Source organism: Lissotriton helveticus, chromosome 1_1 (assembly GCF_964261635.1).
Source record: "Lissotriton helveticus chromosome 1_1, aLisHel1.1, whole genome shotgun sequence".
NCBI lineage: Eukaryota > Metazoa > Chordata > Amphibia > Caudata > Salamandridae > Lissotriton > Lissotriton helveticus.
In genome coordinates this window covers 26,500,890-26,528,403 of record NC_136057.1, presented here as the reverse complement: position 1 = coordinate 26,528,403, position 27,514 = coordinate 26,500,890, and the positions used below count along the sequence as shown (strand labels likewise).

Below are 27,514 nucleotides of genomic sequence, written 5' to 3'. Positions count from 1 at the left end.
CCACATCCATCATATCGGGAAGTCTGTCTTTTACAGGCGCCGTATGGAAGATTTCACTTTACCAGAAAAGATAAGTTTAAATGGACTCACCCCGGGATCACGCCGACATGCCCGACAGAATCCTCTGTCCTCCGAGTAGGCGGTTCCCCTCCGGGTGGTCCAAGGAGAGTCTGGTAACAATCCTGAGGTTTCGTAACGTTGTTTATAATCCAGCGCGGTCAACCGGTGTCTGTATTAATAGATCAGCCCACTTCCTCCGTTTGCACCGGGACCTATTTACTGCGTTGCAATCCAGGGGCGGAGGTCGCCATGTCTTCAATGTTTGCCACCAAGCACAGCGGCCGCTGTGCATATGCAACTCCACTCCAGTAAAGTCCGATAAATTCCACCAAACAGTACGTGTGCTCAAAGAGAATTTATTTCTTTAAGGTTCCAGCATGTGATACACGGCAAATATGGAACAAAACCCAACGCGTTTCGGCGATGAAACTCTCGCCTTGCTCACGGGTAGCTCGTGTATTGAAAACAAACAATTTAAATAAAGTTTCACCCAGGTGCATACGTGGTCAGGTTACCGGCCATGAACACAAACAAAGGACATAGTTGTGGTGACTATGGTGGCCATCTTTGCATGGTGTATGTAACAATGAAAATTGTTATATACCAAATCTATTAACATATCGTTAAATCATGAGTCACACATTTCTACATGTGATAATAGCATATCCGTGCTAGAAAAACATATTTTTAAGGTACAAGCCCAGTGGCTGATAGGAGACGACCCCTCATATGGCAGAGTGCATATGTAGTCAATGTACCGGCCATAAACATAAACAAAGGGCATAGTTGTGGTGACTATGGTGGTCATCTTTGCATGGTGTATGTAACATTAGTAGATTATCACGTACCAAGTGGATTAATTTGTCTACAAATAATAATAATAACACATTTATGCATGTGATAAGGCACACCATTGCTGGAAAAACATAATCTTAAAATCCAAGCCCAGTGGCTGATACGAGACGAACCACCATGGGACACCTATGACCTTATATGTAAACAATGCTAATATTGATAGATAGTCATAACAACCGTCCATAATGTCTAATAACAATCATAGATTATTGATTTCTGTCATCCATTTCTAGTCAATCTTATAGTCATATATTGACTTGCGGATGTGTATTGTTAAAGGTTTTTTTGAGATATAAATATATATAGAGGAACTTAAAAATAGACATTTTTATAAAGTAAATACATTTTTTCCACTTTATTTAAGAAAAGTAAATATTTAATTACTTTTACATGTTGCATATTTTCCACTTTTGTTTTCTATTCGTTAACTATTTTTGTAACATTACATTGTTTTAGATACCTTTTCCACATTATTTTTAACTTATGTTTTTTCAGTCTATAATAAATAATTGTATTTATCAAATATTATTATTTAATTTATACCTCACTTTTTTTTACATTATTACCCATTCATTTGTATGGGGAGATAGTCTTTTTTCATTTAGTGACCATTTTTCTTTTACTGCTAGCTTCTATTTTGTAATGCATACGTGTTATTTTTAGTCGTCTATTTTACAGGAACCGAGTGGAGGTAAGGTACTCATTTTCATCAGAACAGGTAAGCCCTTATATAAGGGTATGGGTTTTGAGGATGGGGGGTTAGAGAGGAGGTTTACAAGTTTTTTATAGTGTTGTTTGTGGCTTTTTGGTATTTTTAGATGTGTTAATAGTAGTGTTTTTCACTTGTTAGTAATTTTGGTTTATCATGCACTATTTTAGAAATGTATTATTATATTATATTAAATTGTGTTATTTATATTTTGATGGCTAAATGTAAATGTAAATGTATTTCGATTTATATAGCGCACGAATCACCCAGGGGTCTCAAGGCGCTTGCTTAGGGAACCCGTCCTGGTATTCCCCTGTGAGATACCCCGGCAGGGTATCCACAAGGTGAAAGCCAGGCATCCCGCCGCGAGGGGCCGTAGTGGAGATTAAGCAAGCTATTGCCCAGAGTCGCAGAGTGTGACCCCGTGAGTCGAGTGGGCACCGGAGCGAGAATTGTCGAGTCCGTGGAATTTTGAGCACGAGACCCGCCGAGGCGGGGAATCGAACCCTGGTCCACGGCCGATCTCAGCTTCCGGGTCTGCCGCCTCTAACCACTGAGCCACGCTTCTCCTGTGATGTATATGTATTTTAGATAATGTAATTTGTTTTGTCTGTGGTGTTTTGTACTTTACAGGTTTTTGTCTAAGAACAGGTCTTTTAGGAATTGGGACTTATGCTTTTTTCTTAAACGAAAACAATTTTGGTGTATAATAAAGCAATGCTTTTTTTCGGGGGTTCCTTAGGCATTTATTTTTTAAACCCTCTGGGCCTGATTACGACTATCGCAGCCTCAAGACCGCCGTACCCGAGGTGGCTGTCCGACTGCCACGTCCTCTGTGGTCCACCCACTGTATTATGAGATTGTCGGGTTGCTGTTGGAAAGACTGCTGTAGGATCTCCAACACCGCCAGCCATTCGAAAACCACCGTAGTGGCAGCAAGCAGCTATCATATGGCGGTACAGGGATGTTCACTGCCGTCCGAATTACGAGTTGGCTTTCTGAAAAGCCGAACATGCCAGTGGGAGGGGCCTGCTTCGAGTTGGCGGAATCGCAGGATTTGGGGTGCATGCGCATCCATTTCCTTTTCTTCCCTTCAGACGCAGACCCCTTTCTCTAGGTCCCCTCCTTTACAACAGCATCTTGACACCATGGAAAATGACTCTGTTGGCACCGAAATCCAGTTAAGTCGCTTTTATACCATATGCACATTGACTGGACTGGCCATATATGGTCCAGACCCCAACTATGGGTAGTAGATGTTTTTCACATGTATCATGCATATGTTTATTTTTGTCATGTGCAGTCAAAATATATACACATGCATCGATAAATATGAACACTCACCGCCGTCAAGAAGACCTCCGCTGGCCCATTGGAAACCTCGTAATAGGGCGGGCAGGAGACCACTGCTGCAGCCTTCTTCCTCGGACTGCGACTGCAGCGGTCGGGAAGTCGGAGCGCCAAACTTGTAATCAGGCACTTTTCTTTATGGTTCCTACATACTTTGGATTGCTTTAAGGGATTTCTATTGGATTCGTTTTATTTTTGCATTTTTTGGTGCTTCCTGGACAATATTGTTCCTGTTTTTGACTACATGGATACACAGGAAGATCTGCAGCTACAGAACAGTAAGTTTTATTTATTTATTTCTTTTGGATTGGGAAATGTGATACTATATTGTTTGTGTAAATGTTAGTGATTGTTATTTGCAATTGTGTGCTTTATATGTTGTAATTAAAGGGAAGGATTGAGTTTCTTTTTGGTTTCTTGGTTGGTGACAGTTATTTTTTTAATTGAAATAATCTATATAATATTTTATGATCTTAGTCTTCATTAATATTGGAATGATATAAATTTTTTGACTAATGTAATACATATTATTTATTAACAATATGATTTGTTATGTTGGTTTACATTTTTTGATAATTTTTTAGGACTTTTGTAGGTTAATATTTATTTTATAATATGCTGTTGGCTATTATTTCTAAGTAATCTCCTCCTTTGTGGTTTATAAATAGACTGGGCCCGATTCACAGATCTAACTTAAGACAAAATCCTAAACGTACTACTTTTGGTATTCACAGAAGTTAGGATTTTGTCCTAAGTTTGTCTTAAGGCAGACTTAAGACAGACTTAAGACAGATTTAAGTTAGGATTTTGTCTTAAGTCTGTCTTAAGTCTGTCTTAAGACAAAATCCTAACTTCTGTGAATACCAAAAGTAGTAAGTTTAGGATCTTGTCTTAAGTTAGTTCTGTGAATCGGGCCCTTTGACTTTAAATTTCTAGCATGTTGTACATTCTTTTGGTTTGTTTGCTAGGTTTAGGGGCAAATTGTCTAACAGATTGTTCCATTCGTAGTTGTTGGTAGCTTTGCTCTTTTTCTAATGAGTGTATAAATGTATACATTGTAGGTCGGGTTCTGCTTAGTGTGGATTGGAAGGCACTGCGCCATCCTTCCTCTGAGTTGTTTGTTTTCCTGTGACATGGTGCTGTCATAAACCTTTCACCATCGTATTTGGAATATAGGTCGGCATCTGTGTCAAGAGTGATGCAGTTGTCAACCCGAGCGTCTTCCAAATAAAACACAAGGGGATCAGTTGGTCTTCATTTTGTTGATAGAAAGGGCTTTCACTAAACTGTAGTGGTTGGCTACCTCAGTGAAAGGGACACAGGCCAGTGCTATATTTTTTTAAACTTCAAATGCAAATTAGCTTTTTTGTTGCCAACATTTCTGTTTTCGATATAGGTTAAAATCGATATTTTTAACAACAATATTAGTGTTCTCGATATTTGGTGTTTTGCTAGTTCAGTAAAGGAAGTCAATATTTTTGTTATCAATATTTAATTCCGATATTTTTGTGCTTCTATATTGTATTCAGCGATATTTTGTCAGTGATCTCTATCTGATATGGTAATTATAGTGCCTCCCATATCAGCAAAATCCAATTTGGGGCAGTACCAATACCCCCAACAAACCCAGAGACAGGAGTCTGGTAAAACAAAACAGTGTTTTCTGGCAATCAAACAGTGGATATAGATTTATCTTGCATTCTGTTGTCGCTTTTTGGAAGTGCACCCCAAGAGTTATATTTAAAACCCCAGCAGACCTGTTAAGCGGTAATTGACATTCAAGCAGGAATTGACACTTTACGATCAAAATGAGGTCCACTGTAATTGGAGCCTGTCTGGCGCGGAGTTGACAAAACAAGGGCCCTGCCCAGGTGTCAGCTATCATTTGCCTGTGATGATGAAACTTATTTGAAGTGCACTCCAAGTGTTATATATATAAAACCACACCTATTCAAATGTTAATTACTGGCTGGAAGGAAGAAGTGCAAAAGGGCACCAGAGGCTGGGAAAAGGTAACTTTCTAAAAGTAGCTTTTCATTAATGTTTATCAAAAATACATCACCAATTAATTGGATTTTTTATATCTACTAAAAAATTGTTTAATTATTTTTTTAGCTATATCCTAACCAAAATTAGCATTATTAATGTTTTCCTATGGAACAGCTGGCCTTGCTACAGTAAAAATAGCTTTTGTAACGTTTTCACTGTAAGGACATGTTTACCATTAGATTCCTAAATGTCTTACTTTTATATACCATGCACCCATCTGTAGGGGCATAAGGCATACCTAGGGATTACTATGAATATTTAAAAGGAAGAGTTTGACTGATCAAAGTGGGTTATTTTGACACTTCCAATTTGCAGTTTAAAACTTCAACTGCCTGGCTAAATTGGATAGGCCTGTAGATATGTTTGTACTGTCACTGTAGTGAAATAATGGGTGTTGCAGTTTACTACATTTAACTTACAGGCCCAGGGGACCCTTTGTACCATATACTCGAGATATATGTAAGTTCATTATGCCAATTATGGTATGCTAAATTCACCATGCTGAAAGGGGGAGCACATGCACTTTATCACTGGTTAGCAAAGGGGAAGTGCACAGAGTTCTACAGCCAGCAAAAATATAGGATCCAGCAAAAGGTGAATAAATCTGGGGTGGTCTTGCAAAAAGGATTCTGCATTCCCATCTTCCAGCTTGCTGGTGATCTGGGCTTGTGTGACAATTCTTCAGAGTTGAGTGGGAGCCTTCTGAAGATTTTTCGGAAATGTCTCAGAGTGTGGAAGCAGGAGGAGCAACCACGTTCATCCACCTGGTCAGAGAGATTTGATTATTGATTACCAACTCTAGATTCCTGGCTTGGTTCAACGGGTTGGGCATCAGCCCTAGATCGGATGGCCACAAGGCCTCACTCCACAGCGAGGTGTCATGATATGCAAAAGAGTATGCAGGCAGTCAATGCACTTATCCTTTAAAGAAAGGCTGGATTACAGAAATAGTACATTTGGATATTCAAGCCCATCCTACTCTTCAATGGATGCGACACCACCCAAGCCATCAACCATTTTAAGTGGTTTGGCCATGTTTTACCAGGCAAGTCACGTGTTGCGTAGGCTACAAAAATTGGAATGGCCGAAGTTTAAAGGGACCATCTAGTGTAGAGAAAAAAAAACAGTTGTCTTCGCTCAGTCCTTCATCTCTAGCACCGTCAATAGGTGTGTTGTGAATTAAAAAGCGAGTTAAGTGTATCTTCTTTTATCGTCTTTATTTTCCAAGTATAGTTTACATGGTCCCACAAACAATAAGCGGTAAAACATGACCAGCCTACAGGAGTCTATCGCAGTGTCCTCCAACATTCTTATACGTCATATTTTTACTAAATTAACATTCCATCTCTTATATGTGGCACAAGAAAAGTATTGATAGTATTGTGTTTTTAACTAGGAACCTAAATCGATATTTCTATTTTATGCCCTTGTACGGTTATAATAAATAATATCCCTATAAAGGCATAGGAATCATATCCATATTTAGTCGTAGCCCATGCAGTCACATTAAGCACGGCTAATTCCCCGGACTCCTAGAAAGCACAACGAGTTCTCTAAACAAACTAAAACCTCCAGCAACCTGGGAAATCCCCATTGCTTTTGTTTTGATTTCGTCCTAGAACTCCTGTGAAGCACTGTAAGAACGGCCAGTTCTTAGTGACATCTTTATTGACGTCTTATGTCCAACCTTACGTCAAACCCGGCACCTTTCAGGTATAAATATACCAACGTTGCCCTAAGCAAACACACGGTGGTGGTTTTGGAGCAGAGCAGCTATCTACTTGCCCGAGAGCTCAGCTGATGCGAGAGCCCACGGACGCTGCCCCTCCCTTTTGACGCACTGAGAGAGACGCTGTCTTTTCAACTGCCAAGAAATCCAGCTCCAGTGTTTCCAGATACCTTCGCGGGATACTGGGATATCGAGTCCTGAGAGAGAGATACCAGACCTCCTGCTTTCTATTACCCAGGTACCGAGCTGACTAAACCCTTAAAGAGAGTTCTTGAGTCAGATTCTTGGCAAAACCAACTTAACTTAAAACTGCTACTTACTTACCCCTTCCCACGTATTAGGCTTAGGGCAGGTACACCGGGGTAGGCGTAGTTAGAAGCACCAGTTGAGTACGTTAGTCAATGTATATATGTATGTATATATTTTATCTATTTTAAAATATCATATGGCTAAGAAACCATATCAATGCTTTTACAGTTTTATTTCTTAATCCTCCTTTTTCTGTACGCACTTTACTTTACTATAAATATTGCAATTGTGGCAATTCATTTCTCTTGCATGAGAAAGAAGACTGCTCAATAAATAACACCTTTTATTGAAAACACCCTTCTCTCTTTTCTAGGCACTCTGGTGAAACTAAGTATGCACACTTGACTGAGTGAAATAGCTGTCTATTGTTTTCACACGACTCTAGAGATACACTCTTATTCTGAGGGGGCAAAGTTGTCATGTTATATGGTTGTCAGAAGCTAATCCCTTCTTGTCTATCCAGGGAGGTTAAACTCCTCGTTTATTCGAGAAAGTTTCTAGTGACCTCTGAGCTAGCTGGCAAAACTTAAGTCTAATATAGTCAGTAGAGACCTAGTCGACCTCAGTCCTACGTCTACACTGCTGAATATATTATTCCAATGCGCAGAGCATATTGGGAATATAGGAACTACACTACATGGCGCCCAACGTTTGGTAAGGCGATAAATCTAACGCAAGATGTTAGAGTAACTCAGTCGTGCTTTTTCACACAGACCCTTTTTTCCCGTAAATACTCCAAAAGACGTCTGGAGTGGGTAAAAGGTTAAAATCCGCCGGAACTTAGTAGGAAGAGATTCCTATGTATAGTTTTTGGTTTAGTCAACGTTGAAGGATACAGTGTTCCAAAATATTGTGCACCTAATCTTTGTCTCCTTGAAACTTGATCTGCATATTAAAAAGACTTTCTGTCAGTAAAATGCCTGACGGAGATGAAGAAAGAGATGCTACAGCATCTCAACTGTTGTTGGAAGACGCAACTCTCCAACAGAATGACCCGAATGCTATACTCATTCCGGTCAACATAAGAAGAACTATAACTATTAAACTTATAGTAAACGGACTGACTTCACAAGGTGGTATAGTCCTATTCGTGATAGAGGCCCATGAATATCGGCAGACAGAGGTATTCTATTCATGGATAAACTTTCCAGCAGCTAACGCTGTCACACACGACTTCCACTATTACAAAATAGAGGAACCTCCGGAAGAGTACACCCCTTTCGAGGAGGTGGAAATCCCATTATATTACGAAGAGCACCTGCTCTGGTTTAAAGGCGCCCTAAAACATCAAAATCACTTCACCAGGCTCAGTCCACTAGGTAGACCAGGAGCAACGTGGCCGGTTCTAGCCAGCTACACACCACATCCAGACATAGAAAAAATGTCAGACCGGGAACTAATAGCACAGCTAAAACAACTGATTAAAATACATAGACAATTAGTCCAATATGTAATGCGGACTACAACGGTCCAACCAGCAATTAACATTCCACAGTTGACCCCTCATCAGGGGAACACAAACAAAATAACACCACAGAACATACAATCATGTCTGGGTAAAGTACCTGCAAAACGGGAACGAATTCCATTCTGGTTAGCACAAAAAATAACTCAAATAGAGGCAGTGTGGTATCTCTGAAAGAATTACAATCAGATTACTGGTGGCCGGGGATGAGCCTGCAAAACTACAAATTTGCAATGGGCTGTCAAAACTGCAACAGAGATCGCAGTCACGAACCGGCCGGAGTAATGCCAGGACCCTTCTTTTAGAAAGCATAAGGCTATCTATACGCAGAAATGCGTCCCATTAACATTCAAGACTAGATTCACTTAAAATTGCAGACACCAGCACTCGGCTGACGACTGAACTGTTATAAAAGATTTGCGAGTCTTTATCGGTACATACGCAATTGGCATGCTACATTCTGACCAGGGTCCTGCTTTTAGCTCTCGAGCTTTTAAGGAGGCCATGACCAGCATGGGCATTGCATTGCGGTACTCTTGTCTCTTCCATCCTGAGGGAAATGGGATTGTGGAAAGAAAAAACCAGGACATAAAGCAATCTATAACGGCGAGGGTATTAGGTTCGGGTGATGGGTGGGTCCAACATTTAACAAGTGTCCAACGTAGTCTTAACAATCTGCCAAGAAATTCTCTAAAAGGTTTCAGTCCGTACGAACTATTGTTCGGGACTAGAATGCATATTCAGGACTTAGATAGTCAGACTTCAGTGGTAGAAGAAAAATGCTTTCATATCAAAGATCGTTTGTCTATTTTACAGGACTTAAATGAAACAAGAAAAGACCTGAGCAACGTAAAGTTAAAACAGCAGCCAACAGCCACTGAAGATAAACCACCTGTCCCAGCAAGGCCTGTCTGGATTCCAAAGATTGGGGATCTAGTCAGAGAAAAGATCGCGGTGAAGAAGGAATTTGGGCCTTCTTACAAAAAAGCAGTACCAGTCTTAGCTGTCAGCGGAACAAGATCAGTTGTACTACCGCCCCTTGCTGGTAAAAAGGAGAACCGAGTTGTATCGATCGACCTGGTAAAACCACAATCATGTGGCCAATAATAAGTAGTAGGCCCAGTGGACTCCCAAGAAATAGCAGAGTACCAAAACTTGCTATAATACAAGAGGCTCAAACTGAGAGACTAATCACATTTGATAAACCTGCAGTAAATGAAAAAGGACTATGCAACAAAGCCATGGAACCTATGCCTCTTAAAACCCAAATTGCAACAGTACGTCAAGAAACACCAGTCTACAACGATGTAGCCTCAGACTATGCTAATGAAACAAAAAATGCAAAAGCAAATGAAAATCCGGAAGCAATTCCAACAATTGACAGAACTGCATCTGGCTACTTAATTAATTTCGATAACTTTTCTGAAGATCCAAGCGAACTAGAAGAATCGCCAACAATAAAAACTTTTAAAGACAAAGTAACTGAACTCTTTCATCAACTCAAAGAAACCTATCTGATTTCACCATGGATTGAATTTTGGATTGTGTTAGGTGTACTTTTCCTCCTGCTTTGGCTCATCATGGTTCTTTGTTTGGGAAAATTCATTGGGGGAAAATACAGTACAATGGACACAGCAAGTCAGAACATCAACTTGGTTCTAAAGCCACACAAGTCATCCCACATCGAGTAAAGAGAACTATCATCAGTGAATGTCACAGCCAATCCAATACCCGGTGGGGTAGCATGGGACAAAACGGATTACGAAATCTATGGCCCGGTCGAGCTCTTGAAATATCCACACCAGTTCATGGTTTCATTAAGTGACTTTGTAAAACCGAGTACATTCTCTGATGATTGGGACTTTGAAAGTATTAATGATATGATGTCAGATTTAGTTATGTCAGCAAAATTTACAGAACATGATTATTTACAGGGTTCATCAAATTATGAAGAAATGTATTGTTATAATACTTTGCACATCACTATTTGCATAAATCTGCTCAGCCTAGAAATGTTTTTAATTATAATCAATGGGAACATTGTGCAACTCCACCAAAAGGTAGTTCAAAAACATTTAACGGGAAATTCCCGTACTTCTCAGGGTTTAACACAAGTGATGCAGAAACGTTTTATTTCAAAATATTAAATAAGACAGGAATGAAAACAATGCTGACAAATACTAAATTGATCTATTCGGAAACATTTTATGAAAAAATTATTACATTTGGTTTTGATTTCTGGAAAATTAACATTGAAACAAAAACCATCTGGGGTACCAAAGATTGGCAGGTCCAAGGTTTAGAAGCGTTATTTAGAGCCTGCATGATCCCAGAACAAATTATATTCTTGAATGACACCATTCAACAGACAACCTGTCTTGGCCTAGCCAAAATTAAAGACTTAAACAAACCGTCTATTCCAAAGCCAACACCTGACAGTAATAGCACTACAGATGTTGAGATAGACGTATCCCATATTTCTAACCAAAACAGAACACATCCTGATTGGAAAAAATGGTTGATCTGGCCCACAGACACAAATAACTGTCAAAATAGATTCCTGAACAAAATACAGGGGTTAAAAATGACCAAGCCAGACCCAAGATACTCCCAGAGACAACATACAGGGATAGTTACAACATACAGTGTAGGGAAACTCTGCCTCAAATGGCTACAGAAATCCACACTGGCTGAAATTAAGCAACACTTAACTTTACTTAAAGACGATGCTGACTTGCGTGATTTCATAATGGGACCATGCAAACAACGTCAAAAACATTTCATAGCGGCCGGTATATACGCTGCATACAACGAAGCTTGGAAAGAAATGCAAATTGAAACAGCAGAAAAAATACGAGAAATTGATCGTATTAATTTGGAAAAATAATTTTCAGTTGTGGACAATGGGTTAATGACTCTGTCCTCCAGGATATATTCACTGGACAGTATTGTATCATCTGCTATTGATATAATAGAGCAGGACTTACTAATGTTACAACACGGTCAGTCCCAATTACGTTCTATTGTACAGCTTGGCTGGACGTTGCAAAATCTGCGTTCAGGCTACGTGCCCTGGCGTTTAATCAACACAACTTCATTATTCTATATCGTTAACCTTACTGATACACAAATCAGTTTGGCACAAAAAGGAGCAGACTATATGATTCTGAGCATTGAAAAAACTTGAGAGATTACCACTGACAATGTCAGAGATGCCTGTCATTGAATGGATAATACACAGAATAATTACAATTCCGATAACAACTTTCCAATTTAAATACTGCCAAGAGTATATACCAGCGGGCCAGTATGAAAGGTTGGGTAAAGGGTACATTAAGTCATCATGGAAATTGCCTTACACACACACACATGTTACAGCGAAAAGAAACAGAATGTATTTCTTAGTGGTAACAATTGTAAACGATCACTAAGCGGTATACTTCTGTGTCAAGGTATTAACCTGCATGGGGCCTGTGAGGGGACTTCAAATAACCGTTCATGTCACCAGCACGGCACACCTGCAACACGAATAGAGCCATTCTTTACACGGCTTTCTAACGGGAGTTATATTCTAATAGTGGACCACAGCTGTTGTGGTATGGTGCCAGGGAAAGCCTATCTCGTGAGCGTGAGTTCCATGGTCACTTGCTGTATGCAGGTATTGTATCCAAACAGCACTCCAGATACGGAGGCAACAATTTGGCCTCCTTTGAATATCTCTTCTATTCGAATTGATACTTTAAGCAGAATAAAGTCTGTTCTTTTACAGACAACTGTGCCCTTAACGTCATCAAAAGAAACGTATGATCTGCAAGTTGCAAGGACAACGGCAGAGATACATAGCCTTTCATCAACAAATTGCCCCGTGCATTTCGTAGAAATGCTAAGCCAAATTCTAAATATGTCAGATACCAGTGGTATATATTGAAGACAATTTTTTCGGGACTGTTAACACCCTTCGAAACAGTTCTGGGCATTTTTCCTAATTTTGTCCATTCTGTCTTTGGCGGCCTACCACTTCTTTTGGGACTCGTAGCAGGAATTTTATTTTTGATCCTTCTGCTCCGATATGGCGAGCCAAGTCGCAGACAAAACTCCAGCAACGATGGAAGAAACGATCCTAACTATACATAATCGGGACCGCATAACTAAAGTCCTTGGATTAGCCCGGCTAAGAGATCTGAATATGACCTGGTTTCTTTCATTCAGACCCATCTGGCAGAATTGCATCTTATCTGTGCTTCGATGTATGCTATGCGGAGAAGAATGCGTGTTGGACGTCTGTCTTACACTACCATCAGCAGTACCATTGGATACAGATAGTTTGCTAAGTCCTGTAACGGCTCATGCATCGTGTTGTCCCCAGCAGCTACCCATTCTGATGACGGCATTCGTTGAAACTTCGCCACTACAACATCATCTCCTACGCCGAAGACACCCAGCTGATCCTCTCCCTGACCAACGACCCCGCCGCCGCCAGAACCAACCTCCACGAAGGGATGAAAGACGTAGCCGAGTGGATGACGACCAGCCGCCTGAAACTGAACTCAGACAAGACGGAAGTCCTCATCCTAGGCTCCTCCCCCTCCGCCTGGGACGACTCCTGGTGGCCCCCCGCCCTGGGCACCGCACCCAAACCGACAGACCACGCACGCAACCTGGGCTTCATCCTGGACTCCTCCCTCTCCATGACCAGACAAGTCAACGCCGTCTCCGCGTCCTGTTTCAACATCCTGCGCATGCTACGGAAGATCTTCCGGTGGATCCCCACCGAGACCAGGAAGACCGTCACCCAGGCCCTCGTCACCAGCCGACTGGACTACGGCAACGCCCTCTACGCCGGAACCACCGCCAAGCTCCAGAAGAGACTCCAGCGGATCCAGAACGCCTCAGCCAGACTCATCCTCGACATCCCCCGACGCAGCCACATCTCCGGACATCTGAGAGACCTGCACTGGCTCCCCGTCAACAAGAGAATCACCTTCCGTCTCCTCACCCACGCACACAAAGCCCTACACGACCATGGCCAGAGCTACCTCAACAACCGCCTCAACTTCTACGCTCCCAAACGCCACCTCCGATCGACCAACCACGCCCTCGCCGCCGTACCCCGCATCCGAAGAGCGACAACAGGAGGAAGGTCCTTCTCCTACCTGGCCGCCAAGACCTGGAACACCGTCCCGACCGACCTTCGCCTGACCCAAGACCACCTCTCCTTCAGGAAGAAGCTCAAGACCTGGCTGTTCGAGCAGTAGCGGCACCCCACCCCCCCTCAAACTAGTAGGTTTTCCCGTGTGTTTCATGCTAAGATTTATTTTTGTTTGATGTTGTCTAATGACCCTTTGGCGTTTGTTCCATTAGGACTATCTCCCTGATTTATCTTTGAGTAACAAAAGATCGTTGTGAATCAAATCCCGTGTAGGCTCCGTTTACCATTTATTTTATTGCCCAAGCCTCCAAGGGTACATTGGGTTCCCCAAACTACTGATTGTTCTACAACATGGCACCCAGTACAGGGTATCACCATCCCACACCATTACAGGGTATTCTATGCCACATAACCTATGCCACATAACACTCGGGCATTTCAAGGCATCTCCAGGCATCATATTCTGTTCTAGGTCATGGTACCTAGTACCAGGGCATTACAGGCTGTTCTAGGTAGAGCCACCCAGTACCTTGGCATCCCATGCCATTTTAGGGTAATCTGGAATATGGCACACAGGTGCAGGGCAACATAGGCTGTCTAGATCGTGCAGCCCATTTGGGGACTGCGTCTGGGTTACGTTCCTGGTCACAGGTTCCATCTCTACGAGGATGTATTGGGAGCTCCCCAGTAACCAAGCAATTACACGCACATTCAGCAGACAGGTCAGAAACAAACAAAAAATAATGATTAAGGCCTATGACAACTACAGTATAGGTTACAGGTTCGACATTGCGCTCAACATGACAAATATGCGGACTGGAAGTCAGATTTGAGGTCAGCTGTCTGCTCCCCACCCAGCACTGCAGGGTCATCAGCTCCCACCGGTAAAACTTAAGGATGGCTGTGTTGATGCAGTCTTAAGAGATGTCAAGGTCTACAGGAGGGACGCTAAACTGCACACAGAGGGTATACTGAAGGTAAAGGCCAGATGTCTGTGGGCCACAAGTAATGTAGGTTATGATGAAGACTGGGCATCCCATGAGGTATGACATTTATGGCTCTATTAGAGCAAAAGTCAGCAAAGCCGAAGGAGAAACCATTTCTGTGATTAAAACAGAGGTAAAACGATGGGAGGTTGATGGTGGACAAAAGGGAACTAAATTTGAGAAATGACACTGATGCCAGACAAAATTTGGGGCTCATGTTGCAGTCATCAAGGATGCTACGTTGTGTTATGTTATGCAGATTTGTAGAGTGCATTATCGCCCAGGAGGGTGTCCTGGCACTGAGCAGATGTGAATCTGGCCAAGCGTAGCGTCTGGAGGGAATACTCGAAAAGCCAGGTCTTCAGCAGAATTCAAGAAGTGAGGAGGAGGCTCTTAAACGTAGCTGCGGGTCGTTCCGTGCATTAGGGGCAATGTGGCAGGCTCGACTGGTTTTCCTATGCGTAGGGTGTCTACGAGTAGGAATACAAACGAGCGGAGGTGTCTGGAAGGTTTATGAAAGTAGATGCGATTTTTGAGGTATGATGGACCAGTGTTATGTAGTGCCTTGAAAGTGTGGGTGAGGGGTTTGAATTGTGCTCAGTTGTGAATGGGGAGCACCTTCAGGTGTGGTGTGATGTGAGTGTGCCAGGTGAGGTTGAGAGTGATGAGGTCTGAATGGTCTGCAACCTTCTGGTGAGTTTTTTGTTGAGCCCAGCATTGTAGCGGTTTCTGTAGTCCAGGCCAGTTGGGATGAGGGCATGTGTTATGTTTTTCCGGGTGCTGTTTGGGAGCCATTTGGAAATCTTCCTCAGCATCTTCAGGACATGTGAGAATAAGGGGATGGAAGCAATGACTTGATCACAATTTCAGTCTTGTCTATGTCCGGTAGGGTCTTCATCCACTGGGCGATTTCAGTAATGCAGGCATTGAACTTGATACGAGTACCGGGTGTCCTAAGCGTGAGGGAGAGAATGAGATGTGTCTCCATGAATGGCTGGGAGAGGATGTTGATGTTTTGAAAGAAGTTGATGCTGATGATGAGGAGGAATCATGTATGGAATGCAGAGGGTTGGGCTCAGGAAGGATCCTTGTGGAACTCTATAGATTAGGTCACAGGTGTCTGAGACACAAAGATATATATATATATAAACTTCATATAAAAATGCAAATTACAATTTCATATAAAAATATAGATTACAACAGTGTTGGCGCTTCAGTGAACAAGAAGTTATTTCTTCCACCTTCTTCAGGACAAATAATGACAAAAAAATGATTTCCGTTTTTAAAACATTCCACCTTAGGGAGGTGTATTCACAGTGTTGCGTTGATCAATGGAAATCAGACGTGGGAAACCCTATGTTTTAAACTTTTTTAATGTATTTTATTGGGAGTTTCTCTTGACAAAACTCAGTAAAAATAATAAAATTAAACAAATGGAGGCTTAGAAAATGTATTGGTCATATTCCCAATTTTTCTTCAATTATCCATATGGAAGGATTTCAAAATTGTATACGTACAGGATTATGTTAATTTGTTTCCTTAAACAGCTGAATATAGGGCATTAGTCACAGTGTCCAACTTTTAGAAAGATACATATATACACATATTTATATAATAGGGAGGATAAAGGGAACTTTTGTTAGTTTGAGTATGACAAGCCATGTCACAATGATTGCGTTTGGAGATCTGTCAGACTGCAAGAGATGCCTCGCGATACTGACCCCGAAGAGGTTCAGCCTGAGGCCAGAGCCTCCACGCAGCGTTCCTTACCCATAGTTGTAGTTCTCAGGTGGAGGGTAGGGGATATGAGTCCGGGGCATCAACAAGAACGTGCGAACGAGATGCCATATGCTGCAAGCGGAGATGCATCCGAACATGACCCTCAGGGTGGCGCCTCGCTCATGCAGCACCTGTGGACCGAGAGAGACGAAAGGGGTGAGGAAGTTCAGACCTGGTCAGTGGCACACAGCAGTTCCACTATTTTCAGAGACGCAAATATCACTATTTTCAAAAGAAAATCTTTTGGCACTCAAAATGTTTATTAGGATCATAACCTAAAGAGGAGGAATGCAGAATCAAGGGTGAGCAGAACAGTAGTAACACATTGGAAACAATCAAAGATGTCTATCAGCCTCTCTGGAGCATGCACACTGCTAAGATGCAGGACCTCAGCATGGTTCTGTAAACGGTACCATCCTGCCCTTGTATGTTTTTATGGACAGCGCTGTGTTTCTTTCCCTATGGGTTTGCCCATCAAGGGAGACCACAGGAAGGGTTACTGATGACAGAGACACCCAAAAAATGCCTTCTTTCTTATTGGTACCCATGCTGCATGGTGACTGATGGTGGTACTTATCCCCGAGGCGTGGACCGAGTAATACTGTCCTGCTAAAGACGTGAATATCGCAGATTTATTGGGCGCAGAACCGAGTGGATTTTGGATATCCATTACTGATTTGACTACAACCTATGGATGCGTGGTATCCAATTTGGATTTTGTTTCTAAGTTGGAATTGACTTGACAGCCATTCATCATCGTCTGGTTGGTCCGCTAATTTTAATTAAAAGCTGTGTAACGCTCAAGCAAATTCAAGTCCTGATGATGACCATACAATAATACAGCGGTCGAAACGCCGTCGACGCTTTTTGTGGCCATAATTTGTTTGAAGAGCACACTATTTTTGTTTGTGCAGTTTCTGTTTATACGTAATTTTTTTTGTTAAGCCACTGGTTTGGTTTATATGTTTGTTTTTTGTATGCCAACCTTCTGTCTTGAGCGTAATTGTTCTTTTAAATATTTCTCCTAATATGTAATAAATTACAATGTTTTTCTGAAATTTGTACAAATTTATTTTGAATATATGATTTTATAGGCTTCTCTCTCCTCCTTTTTTATTTATCTCTTTCTCTTCTTTCTTTTTACTTTTGTAATTTTATACAATAAGTTGCACAATTCCTGTGACTTCTCTACCTGAGACTTCTGTTGGGTATATCGACTGTTTGTCCCTGGTTCAGGGTTGTTGGACTGCCCCTGTAGTTTCTTAGTGATGGTGGTGGGGAGCCAGAACATTGTTCAACGCCACAGTCCTTTTTACCTGTACAGCTGTGTAGTAAACCTACTAGCTCCTACCCTGTAAACGGTTAATTCAGTCGCCATAAATGGGGCCCTTTTCTTTAATCATGTATGAAGAGTGGTTGTTGCATGTTTGCCAATGTGTTAGCTACAATTACCTTGGAGAGGGCTACTTTCCCTTGAACCACACATGCGAACTGTTGAGGAGAAAGTTAAACATATCCACCTCAAACATCTCAACCTGCACACTCTCCTGTACCCCTCCTCCACACTGGCGAAGCTGTGCGGCGGGGCAGGGGTCCATTGCATCGCCCTCATCCCACTGTAGTTCTGCTCTGCCCAAGTGACACCTCCTAGTCACCCATCTCTCCTTTGACAACAGAACATATGTGGGCATCCAGTGCAATGCAGGTTTACATTACACCTAGACCACTTGATCTGCTCTGACTTGAGACTTGGGCTCAGACCAAGCCCTTGAATAATGGCTACCAACAAGGAGAGAGGCTCTGAGGATGGGAGGGGTAGAAAAATCTTGAAATGTTGAAGACTCTGATTAGTTCCAGCATCTCCCCATGGTCACCAGAGTGATGTAAATACTACACACCATCAGGAGTGCATCTTCTGTGTCTTGATGTAGAGGATGCATATCAGTATAGGGAGAGAAAACATTTGTCAGGAGAGGAGCCTCAGCACAGCTGGCATTCTCCTCCAGACTGGGTCTTAATCTGAGACCCTGAAGAGTCCTCAGACGCATTAGTGTGGGAGGAAAAGGAAGGTCTAACATTCCTGTCTCTGCCAGGGTGAGAGATCCAATCCCTCGGTAGACCTGCACAGGGCTCTGCTAAACCTATGGACCTGCGTGAAGACATCTCAATGGACATGGTCTTCCCAGAAGTACTGCAGTAACAGGAGCTCAGATAACAAACTGATTCAAAGTCATCTGCTTTGAGGACTTGCTCCATCATTTTAACACGAAGAGAAGGTAGAGTCATCCTGGATCCATTCCACGCCTGTAGGACACCATTCTTCCACCCCAGGATGACCAAGAGACAGATCTGCCCGCCCTTGGTTGGTGTTGGCCTAGGCACACTGGTTGAGGAGGTTTTCTGTGTTTTGGAACCCATTTGAACTATCTTTCTAACCACTAGGTTTGAAGTCCTGGACCAATCTACCCCTAAAGAGACACGTTCTGAGCTGGACTGGTATCATCTGTACCTGTATCTGGTGCCCCTGGTGACCCCACTACAGGAACATTCTGACCACAAAGACAGATCCTGAAATACAAAACATGACCATTAAAGACACCCTAGGGAGACTCCAATGGGTGCTGGCTGGATACTTTCATTGGTGCCATAAAAAAACATAGGGTCCAAATGATTGTTTAACTGATGGCAGCACTTCAGCAGACTGGGCCACTGTGACCACTCAACAAGACACCACCCATTAGGAACACCTGAGAGTTTGGAAAGAAGCTTCTTTTGTTGGGAGGGCATAGTTGCTAGGTTGTGAATGTTTGGGCTCTACATTTTTTAGGGCATTGTAGGAGAGTAGGGTCTGCAATCCTATGGTCACCCCAGATTTTTGCTTTTTGCTTCACTGGTTTACGACTTTCCCTGGCTGTGGGCCTGCTAATCAGACCCACAGCCTAGCTGTTCTCTCTCTAAATTGACATCCATGTACTTTAGGTGCATTTACCAATTGGTACTGGGCCCCTTATCAGTCCTTGTACAGTGTACCTTAGGAACCCAGGGCATAGGTGTACCCAGGGCCTACCAGGGGCTGAAGCATGTATTATGCCACCCCTGGCTGGCCATCTAAACAGACACAACTGGCTGGTAAGACAGCTGGGGCAAGGTGGTGTAATCACCCTTTGCTATAGTATACCTATATCTAACCCTAAAATGGACACATATATTCCTATCAGTCACTCCTATGGCAGGCCTTATCAATCCTGAAGGCAGAGTGCTTGGAATTATGTGAGATGGTGCTCTAGCATAAGCTGAGCCTGTCTGCAGTTTGCGGAACCAAGTCCTAATAGCTGTTCCATGATAATGCTATACCATATACTCTTAAGTGCATTATAATCCTCGCAGTTGAATGCTAACTTTGGTATAGCATTATCAAAACATGTTGAGTAAGGTGTCATACGAATTGGAATACTACCCCCTCGCCAATTCTGGCGACGGGGGTAGCATTCCTCCCTTTTAGAGGGACACGACATGTATGTAACTGTGAACCCCGGTTAAAGTTAAACGAAGCCTCAGCATCACAAAATGGATGCTGCCATCACAGACACAAGTCTGACCTCCTGCTGCTGGGAGTCCTTCCAGCGAGGGAGGCCTGGACAAAGGGTTTCCTGCCTTGGGAGGTGCTAGCACGACCCCAGACAGGATTTTGTGTATTAGGTAGGACAGGCCTGAAAGGAATGAGACATGCCTGGGGCACACAAGGCGCCCTGTGCATACACCGGTTCAAACCGGTTGCTGGGGCACTCCAGCCCCAGCTCTGGCGCGAAACCGGACAAAGGATAGGGGGTGTAACCACCCTCCTTCCTGGTCCCACCCATGGGAGGGACCTAGTCACAAGTGCAGCCCCCTTTAGGAGAATAAAGGTAGGAGCTGGTCCCATTCCAAATTAGATTATCCTGAACAACTCTACAAGAAGAAACTCTGGACGTTCTGCTCCACAGAAGACTGAAGAATCTCCCTTGTGGGCAAGGAGTGTCCACCCTGCAACTGCAGGCACCATCAAGCGTCCTAGCAATTCACTTTGTCGTCCTTCCCGCCGGAACCAGACTTCAGAGCCCGACGAGATCCGGACTTCCAGACCTCTCCGACCTCAACCTACATCTACAGCACAGCTGAGATCCGTGGGTGCGACGAGACACGTGGGACCGGCCATCTTGAAGAAACTGCACTCCAGCACGACTTCAGAGGCATCCTCGAGAAAGTGCTTTGGGGATTGAGAAGCCCCAGCCCCGAGCAGCTCCTCCACCGGAGACCAGCCCTCCAGCATCCACGAGATCTACGTGGGGCCCTTTTGCTTGGTTGCTGCTCGACGCGTTGTCTGGTCACTTGCCGGCTGGCTAGTGGCCTCCTAGACGACGATCCTTGAAATCTTCACTGCTGGTCTGGTTACTCCAGACTGGCCCTTGCTTCCTTCCAAAAGAGAAGTACCCCGGACCCTCCTGGTCTGCACCAGACGCCGTTTCCACTCACCGCGTGGGTTGCCTTTGCCAAGGCCTGTTGACTCCAAATCCGGATCCGACACCGCCGACAGCGAGAACCTGCGTGGGACAGCTCGTGCCTCCATCCTGGTTGTCGATGACACCTCCTGGTCCACGTGGCTGCAGAGACAAGCGTCCACTCTTCACCTGATCGCGACGACCGCACCTGGTTCCTTCCTGGTTCCACACCGGTCACTGGCTAGTGACTTTGAACACTTTCCCCTCTGCTTTCAGGTCCTCTTCTTCCTCAATCCACCCTTGGATCACGCCGGACATCTTCCACTTGGTCGCCTACAGCATCTTTCTTCAAGGCTCCATAGACTTCGACGCGGAAACCCGACACACTTTGACACCTATGCACCCACAGCCCTTGGGTGAGGTAACAAGAGGATTTCGGTGCTCAAGGGTAGATTAACTCTCCTAGTGTCCAGATTTCCAGTCGTTTTAGTCCTAGATAGTAAAGACTGTCCGTACTCACCTTTTTCGTAAACTGTACTGTCCATTGACTTTGTTCCGCATCTTGCGTGAGTTCACACTCTGCACACGCGTCCCGTGGGCCTCCTATTACTTACCTAAGGTTAGGATAGTGTAGTTCCAGCGATCCTACAGCCTCTCGACAGCTCCATTCCTTCTATCGATTTCCTTATACCATTTACTTAGTATATGGTTTGTCGTGCCCCTAGGGCACCATTGTAATTTTGTGCAACTTCTCGTATTTTTCCTAAGAGATTGTCATGTGCTTAGCCCTCTGATCTCATAAAGAGTTCAGAGGTGTTTGTTATTAATAAATATACTGTTTATATTCATAACAACCTGTGTGGTGTCCTTTCATCTGGTATTCAAGTGGTTATATGTGGTAAAACAGCTGGCTTCACATGCCAAAAGAGTTGAGCCTAAGACTGCTTTGTCCATGCTACCATTAGGATAGCTGGTCTATAAGGTTGACTTACAAGTCACAGCAAAGTAGCGAGGTTTTGAGCCTTTCCGCTACTTTCCTTGGATATTCAACAAGCGTACAACGTTGAAAGTGTTTTAAGAGCGTGTGGGAGGGCGGGCTTGATGAACAGGCGTGGAGGCTTAAGTATGGGTTTAGAAGTAGATTTATTAATAAAAGTAGAGGAAGTAGGTTGTTGAGATATAGTTATTGGAGGCTCTTTCTCTTCATCTGATGATTCCCGTGAACTGGTCTGGTCTGATGAAGATAGGGGTTTTGTCCGATCTTCTGGTGGTCCTTGGCCGTGGTGTTCACCCCGAAGGCTCATAGGAGAACAAAGAGATGGAGAAAGGGGCTGTCAGAATGGTTTTATGGTACTGTTTCAGGGGAATACTGTAATCACAACACCAGGTGCACTGGGTTTGTTAAGGTGCCTTGAGCGAGGAAAGTGCCAATCACCAAGAATAAGGCGAATATAGTGTCAACCACCAAGAATAAGGCGAATATAGTGCCAACCACCAAGAATAAGACCAAGATAGGGTTCTAAGAGGTCTAATATCTATAAACTATGAAAACCAAGACATTTCTCTTGTATGATATTCAGTGTAGCAAAGTCACGTTCAAGTCTACAATATAAGGGTGTACGCTCTCAGGTTGAACAAGTGCGGGATCATTTAGACTAGGGCGTATGAAATCACAAAGGGTTGCACTGGGATAGTCCCTCTGTTATACGCTACTGAAAGAGTCCCTCCCGCTCCTTCTCCACCCTCCTCCTACTCGCTCCCAAGCCACAAACACTAACCTGTCTCCACCGTAACTTTCCTGAGTCACGGCCGCTCCCCAGCCACCTCCGGACACTACCAGTCTTCGGACCAGGTTTCTTCACCGTCCTCGGGGTTATCCGGTATCCAGGTCTTCTCTGGGTCGGGTCCCGCGTCTTCTCTCCGCTGGTCGGGTCCCGCGTCTTCTCTCCGCTGGTCGGGTCCCGCGTCTTCTCTGTCTTCCTCACGCTCTGTGTCCCCTCCTGTTATTGGTCCGGGGGTTCCTCTTCCGGTTCGCGAGGCCGGGACTTCCGGGTTACAGCTCTGTCCGCGATCCTGTGGAAACAGAGCAGAGGAGTCTGGATGTCGGGGACTCGTAAACCGGTATGGAACCGTCATCCCTTGGGTAAGGATACTGCTCCGCTCGGTATCTGTCTCACAGAGCGCTATTTTAAGAATACTTATTTGTGCGCGATATTTGTTTAATTTAAAAAAAGGCTTGAGTCTTACTTTCTCACTGGAACCTTCGCTGCGCAGCTCTTCATGACATCATTTGCTGTACGCTGTTAACACGCGTGAAGACGTTTATAACGCACAACGTAAAACGTCTGGCAGCGATTTTGGACTACAAAGCTTTTCAGTTACCATGGTTGCAGATTTCTTCACGGAAACGTTTATGTCTGCATTTACAGTCTGTTTAACATAGCAGATCTTCAAAACTTTCGGAGCGGATGTAAGCAAATTCATTTATTTATTTATCTCTCAACGTTTTCTATATTTTTGTGTTATTTAATCCAGCAGATCATCTCAAGTGGATTTCAGTCATTCATTTCTTATCAGTTATATTCAAAGCAAATTTTCAAAGAAGACATTTCTTTATTCATTCTCCATCAGTTACTTTATGGTTTACAAAAGGAAGATATTCAGTTTGAAAAAAGGAAAGCCAGTATTAAGCTATACATTTCTATTAAAGGCATTAATGTGTTGGGTTGGTTTGACCAATGGAAGTTAGGTATTACATTGAACCCCAGGGCAAAGGAACCAGTATCTCTGTGTGATGATAGCCTGATGAACACAATTTCTGTAGTTGAACTCTCCAATAACTCCATAGGAATTGGTAAAGGGTGTGACCTTATCAAGCGTTTTGATTCAGTGTTCTGTGAGAAGTTAGGAAGACTTAAGAATTTTTTACACAAAATTATATAAAAAAAAGATCATACTCCTGTTATTCAAAAACTCAGGGGGGTTCCCATTAACATAAGAGAAGAACTCAAAACCATGTTAGATGATTTATTGAAGGAGGGCATTATTGAACCGATAGTGGGTATCTCCCATAGTTTTGGTAAGAAAACAGGATCAAAAGTTAAGATTGTGTGTAGACCTGAGGGCGTTGAATTCCAACATAGTCATTGATTGCCATCCGTTGCCGAACATAAATGAGCTAGTGTCGTTATTTGATGGTGCAAATATATTCTCTACATTAGATTTAAGATCTGCCTACCATCAGATCGAATTAACGGAAGAATCTAGGAAGCTTACGGCATTTATAACGCCTCAGGGTCTTTTTCAATATGTACGTATGCCATTTGGACTAGCGTCCGCTGCATCTGTTTTTCCAAAGAGTCATGTTTCATATATTTAGAGATATAGGGCCCGATGTAGGTAATTCTTATTTACCACTTCTTAAATACCGAATTTTACTGATTCGGTATTTAAGAAGTGGTAAATATGAAGGGGGGAGATGTAGGTATTTCAGAATCTGTAAATACCGAATCGTTAAGATTCGGTATTTACCGATTCTGTAAATACCGAATCGGTATTGCCCATTGATTCCTATGGGCTTTGAAGCCCATAGGAATCAATGGGAATTACCGATTCTGTAATTACAGAATCTGTAAATTCCGATTTTAGCAAGGGTGCAGGGGGTGTCACTTTGACACCCTCTAGCACCCCAAAGACGGGCATGTGAGCCATGTGGCACACAGACATGCCCTAAGGGCATGTCTGTCTGTCACATGGCTAGGTGTGCATGCACACATGTGCATGCACACCTGGATTCGGTATTTTACCAGCCAATTGGATTGGGTGGTAAAATACCGAATCTGAAAGGCCTGCGGCACTCAAAGATGTGCTACCTACATGTGCTTTTACAGAATCGGTATTTTTACCGAGTCTGTATTTACCGATTCGGTAATTTTGCCGAATCTGTAAATACAGATTCGGTAAAATACCGATGCTGTAAAGCATGCTCCTACATTAGAAAACCCTAATACCGGTCGGAAACGGCCGAAATCGGCCGTTTCCGACCGGTATTAGGGCTCCTACATCTGGCCCATAGACACATATGTAAAATGCTTTCAGGACGATATCCTTGTTTTTTCAAAAGATATGAACAAACATGAACACCATTTGCAGGAAGTATGTAAAAGACTACAGAATAATGGGTTAACTGTGAAAGCACATAAGTGCAAACTTTTTCAGGAGTCAGTTGAATATTTGGGACATACACTTTCGGGTAAGGGTGTGTTTCCAAAAAAATCCAATGTAGAAGCTATTATCCAAGCTCCCGTCCCAAAAACCAAAGATCAATTATTATCTTTCGCTGGTATGTGCAAATACTACAGCAAGTTTGTAGTGAATTTTGCTAATAAGATGGAACCGTTAAGAATGTTATTAAGACAAGGTATGGAATATACTTGGTCTGATATACAACAGCAAGCATTTGATGAAATTAAAAGAGACATAGTCAAGGCTCCTACTCTTAAACCTTTTAGAATTAGCAAAGAATGTATCATCACAGTGGATGCAAGCCTGTATGGTTTGGGTGGAGTTTTATCTCAAAGGGATGGCAGTGAGGAATGGAATGTGGCATTTGCTTCGAGAACTTTAAATGAATGTGAGCGTAAATATTCTGTAATAGAAAAGGAATTATTAGCGTGTGTTTGGGCGATTGAGCATTTTAGACTTTATGTATGGGGATCCAAATTTACATGAACCCCTTCGGGGCTGATGACGAGCTCAGCTCGTCATGGGCGTAACCTGCGCTACGCTGATGACGAGCTGAGCTCGTCACGTAACACGGGGTTTTTTTAAAACGCTGCGCGCAGCGGGAAAACCGCTAGCGCGCATGCGGTTAAGGACGGATCACAAACCCTTAGTAAATATTTTATCTGTTGGAGGTGGATGGAATCCACGGCCAGAATCGCAAGACTAACTTCTAGGTTACAGGAATATAATTTTGTCACGGTATATGTACCTGGCAAAAAGAATGTTACAGCTGATTGTTTGTCACGATTACCGTGCAAAGTGGATGATGTCAGTGTAGTCAATGAATGTGATTTTGTGTTAGCTACCCAAGATGTGTTACAGGAAAAATTTAAAAGCATTACTGAATCAAGTTGGCAAGAATGTGTAAAGAAAGATTCCAAATGGGAAGATTTGGTAAATTATATTAAGAATGGTTGGCCTAGGAAAAATAATATCAAGTCAGAATTAATGCCATTTTTCAAAGTTTCGGATGAGTTGGAATTTGACAGTGGTTTCATTTTCAAGTCAGGCAAATGCATACCGCCAGAGAGCATGCGGGAGGTCATTTTACAGGTTGCGCATGACACACATCCTGGTATTTCTTCTATGAAACGGTTTGTTAGATCTTTTTTCTGGTGGCCAGGTATTGACAGATTTGTTGATAGAACAGTTAGAGAGTGTCAAGAATGTGTGTGTAAGGAGAGGATGTTAAAGGTACATACTCCACCACTCAAAGTAGTCAAATGGCCTTCGGAGCCGTGGCAAAAAATTGCGTTTGATATATCAGGTCCTTTTAATATGCTACCAGAATCCTCATGGTATGCTTTAGTAATTGTAGATTATCATTCCAAGTGGCCTGAAGTAAAGTTTGTCCCCAAGGCTACCACTGAAGCTGTCATTAGTTTTTTTAAAGAAATTTTCACTAGAGAAGGATGTCCTTCTGTAATGGTTTCTGACAATGGAGTTCAATTGACCTCTGTTGAAATGGCAAAATTTCTCAAGGAGTGTAATGTTGTTCACAGGTTGACTTCATTATACGAACCACATGAAAATGGCCAAGTTGAAAGGTTTAATCGAGTTTTGAAGAATTTTGTAGTTGAATCAGCTAAGTTTGGAGCAAATTGGATAAGTGCTTTGAGAGAACGGTTATGGACTTACCGTATTACACCCCATACTACTACTGAGGTGAGTCCTTTTAAGCTGTTCAAAGGTAGTAATCCGGCATCAAGGAAGTTACCATGGTGGTTAAAGGAGAAATGCAATCAGTTTTTACTGTATAAAGATAATATGGATGATGTGGCCAAACGTGTGGAGAATAAGCAGTTTAAAACTAAGGAGTGGTATGACAGGAAATGGAACACAAAATCTCAAGAATTTCATGTAGGAGAGTGGGTGAGAATTCTTAGACCAGGTTTATTATCTAAAGGGTCTAATAAATTTAGTTATCCCATTCAGATAAGGAAGGTATTTTCCAATAGTGTTATGACACAAGATGGCAAATTTCGGAATATTAAGAAATTGGCGAAATGTACTGCTATGAGTGATGAGAGAAATCTATGTAATAAGCACAGTGATTTGATTGTAGATGATTCTATTGCCCATAGAGTTAAAGATACCAAACGTGTTATTAATATGCCTAAAAGATATGTTAATTGATTTTTTTTTATTTGTAATAAGGGAGATGTGTTACATTCTTATCTATTACATATCTCTTTAATGCTTTGTTGTGGTCACATGCCAGTGCATGCGACATGTTAGTTTTCAAGTATGTTCTTAATTCCAATGACCACAAGCCAGGAGTTTTATTGTTGAAGTTCAGTACAGGCTGGACT

The 27,514-nt window shown here is 42.7% G+C and overlaps 1 protein-coding gene across 1 annotated transcript in view; it reads right to left on the bottom strand.

The window, feature by feature from the left end:
• LOC144757465 (equilibrative nucleobase transporter 1-like) overlaps positions 1-27,514 on the bottom strand; it is a 288,474-nt gene that overhangs the window by 173,139 nt on the left and 87,821 nt on the right. Inside the window, exon 5 of the mRNA XM_078646380.1 lies at positions 16,432-16,571. Within this exon, the coding sequence (XP_078502506.1) occupies positions 16,432-16,571 (140 nt within the window). The remainder of the gene's footprint in view (positions 1-16,431; positions 16,572-27,514) is intronic.